We start from the raw sequence: 1,240 nt of genomic DNA on the forward strand, positions 1-1,240 counted from the left end.
AGTTCAGTTCTAGTTCAGTTCTAGTTCAGTTCTAGTTCAGTTCTAGTTCAGTTCTAGTTCAGTTCTAGTTCAGTTCTAGTTCAGTTCTAATTAAGTTCTAGTTCAGTTTTAGTTTATTTCCAGTTCAGTTCTAATTAAGTTCTAGTTCAGTTTTAGTTTATTTCCAGTTCAGTTTTAGTTCAGAGATTACTTCTAGCAAAGTTTTAAATTAATTTTTAGTCAATTCGAGCTCGGTTCCTGAGAAGATTCAATTCAAACATATCTTCAACTTTATACCTTCTTTTTGTGAAATAAACATAAGAAAACTCTATTTTATCCTCCTACTTATTGTCATAACTTTTAAGCAATGTTTTCAAAAAAAAAATAAAAATAAATAAAATAATACAAAATAACGTTATTTTCGGTTTGAGTGCAATTTCCTTCTATTTCTTCCTTTTAATTTAAGTTGTTCTAAAAAAAAAAAAAAAACAAAAACAAAAAAAAAAAAATATGTTTGAAATATAATTGTAAAACAATACATACATAATATTTTACAGTACTTCGAAATGCGTTTCGGTAAAACAATACGTTTAATTGGCTCCATACTTTTTTCCATTGGCACGGTGAGTAATTTTCAAATAAACGTTTCTATTGGTTATTGTGAATAAAGCTATTTAATTGTTTTTTCTCCTCTTTTTTGATTTTCTCTCTCTTTTCTACTTTTTACTAAAAATTCTTCACTGATAACAATTGCTAACAATTTCATATCCGGCGGAATGTATGAAACGATACGAAACAAAAACTATTCAATGGTATTTTCCTTTTGATGATGGTGGTTGTGTGTGTGTGGGTGTTGTAATGGGCTGACTGGTTTACATCCGTTCAGCTTATTTGGTTGCCCATAGTTATTTATGTACCAGCATTGGCGTTCAATCAAGGTAAAGTGAAGCTTTTTTGTTTTATCTTTTAAAAAGAAATTTTCTTTGAGTTTTTAAAGTTTTTTTTCAATGTTTTTGTTTTTTAGTAACTGGCGTCAATATTCATATTATAACACCGGTGGTATGTCTGGTGTGCATTTTCTATACATGTGTTGTAAGTTAATTTTTTTGCATATTTTACCAAACCATAGTTCAGTTCTAGTTCAGTCATAATTCAGTTCTAGTTCAGTTCTAGTTCAGTTCTAGTTCAGTTCTAGTTCAGTTCTAGTTCAGTTCTAGTTCAGTTCTAGTTCAGTTCTAGTTCAGTTCTAGTTCAGTTCTAG

General features: G+C 29.1%; 1 protein-coding gene across 1 annotated transcript; it reads left to right on the forward strand.

Annotated features, from left to right (window-relative positions):
- Positions 1-443: 443 nt before the first annotated feature.
- Positions 444-1,108, forward strand: LOC124421234 (sodium-coupled monocarboxylate transporter 1-like). Its single transcript, XM_046956104.1, has 3 exons — positions 444-602; positions 866-917; positions 1,004-1,108. The coding sequence occupies exons 1-3, from the start codon at positions 546-548 to the stop codon at positions 1,078-1,080; spliced, it is 186 nt and encodes a 61-aa protein (XP_046812060.1). The 5' UTR covers positions 444-545; the 3' UTR covers positions 1,081-1,108.
- The last annotated feature ends 132 nt before the right edge of the window (positions 1,109-1,240 follow it).

The sequence above is a fragment of the Lucilia cuprina genome, unplaced genomic scaffold, assembly GCF_022045245.1.
Source record: "Lucilia cuprina isolate Lc7/37 unplaced genomic scaffold, ASM2204524v1 Scaffold_7099, whole genome shotgun sequence".
Lineage (NCBI taxonomy): Eukaryota > Metazoa > Arthropoda > Insecta > Diptera > Calliphoridae > Lucilia > Lucilia cuprina.

What these genes read in the sequence shown, in the direction of transcription:
- LOC124421234 (XM_046956104.1), top strand. Translation starts at nt 546, where the DNA reads ATGCGTTTCGGTAAAACAATACGTTTAATTGGCTCCATACTTTTTTCC. An exon ending in TACTTTTTTCCATTGGCACG is followed by an intron (nt 603 to 865) that starts GTGAGTAATTTT and finishes ACATCCGTTCAG; the next exon opens with CTTATTTGGTTGCCCATAGT. An exon ending in AGCATTGGCGTTCAATCAAG is followed by an intron (nt 918 to 1,003) that starts GTAAAGTGAAGC and finishes TTTGTTTTTTAG; the next exon opens with TAACTGGCGTCAATATTCAT.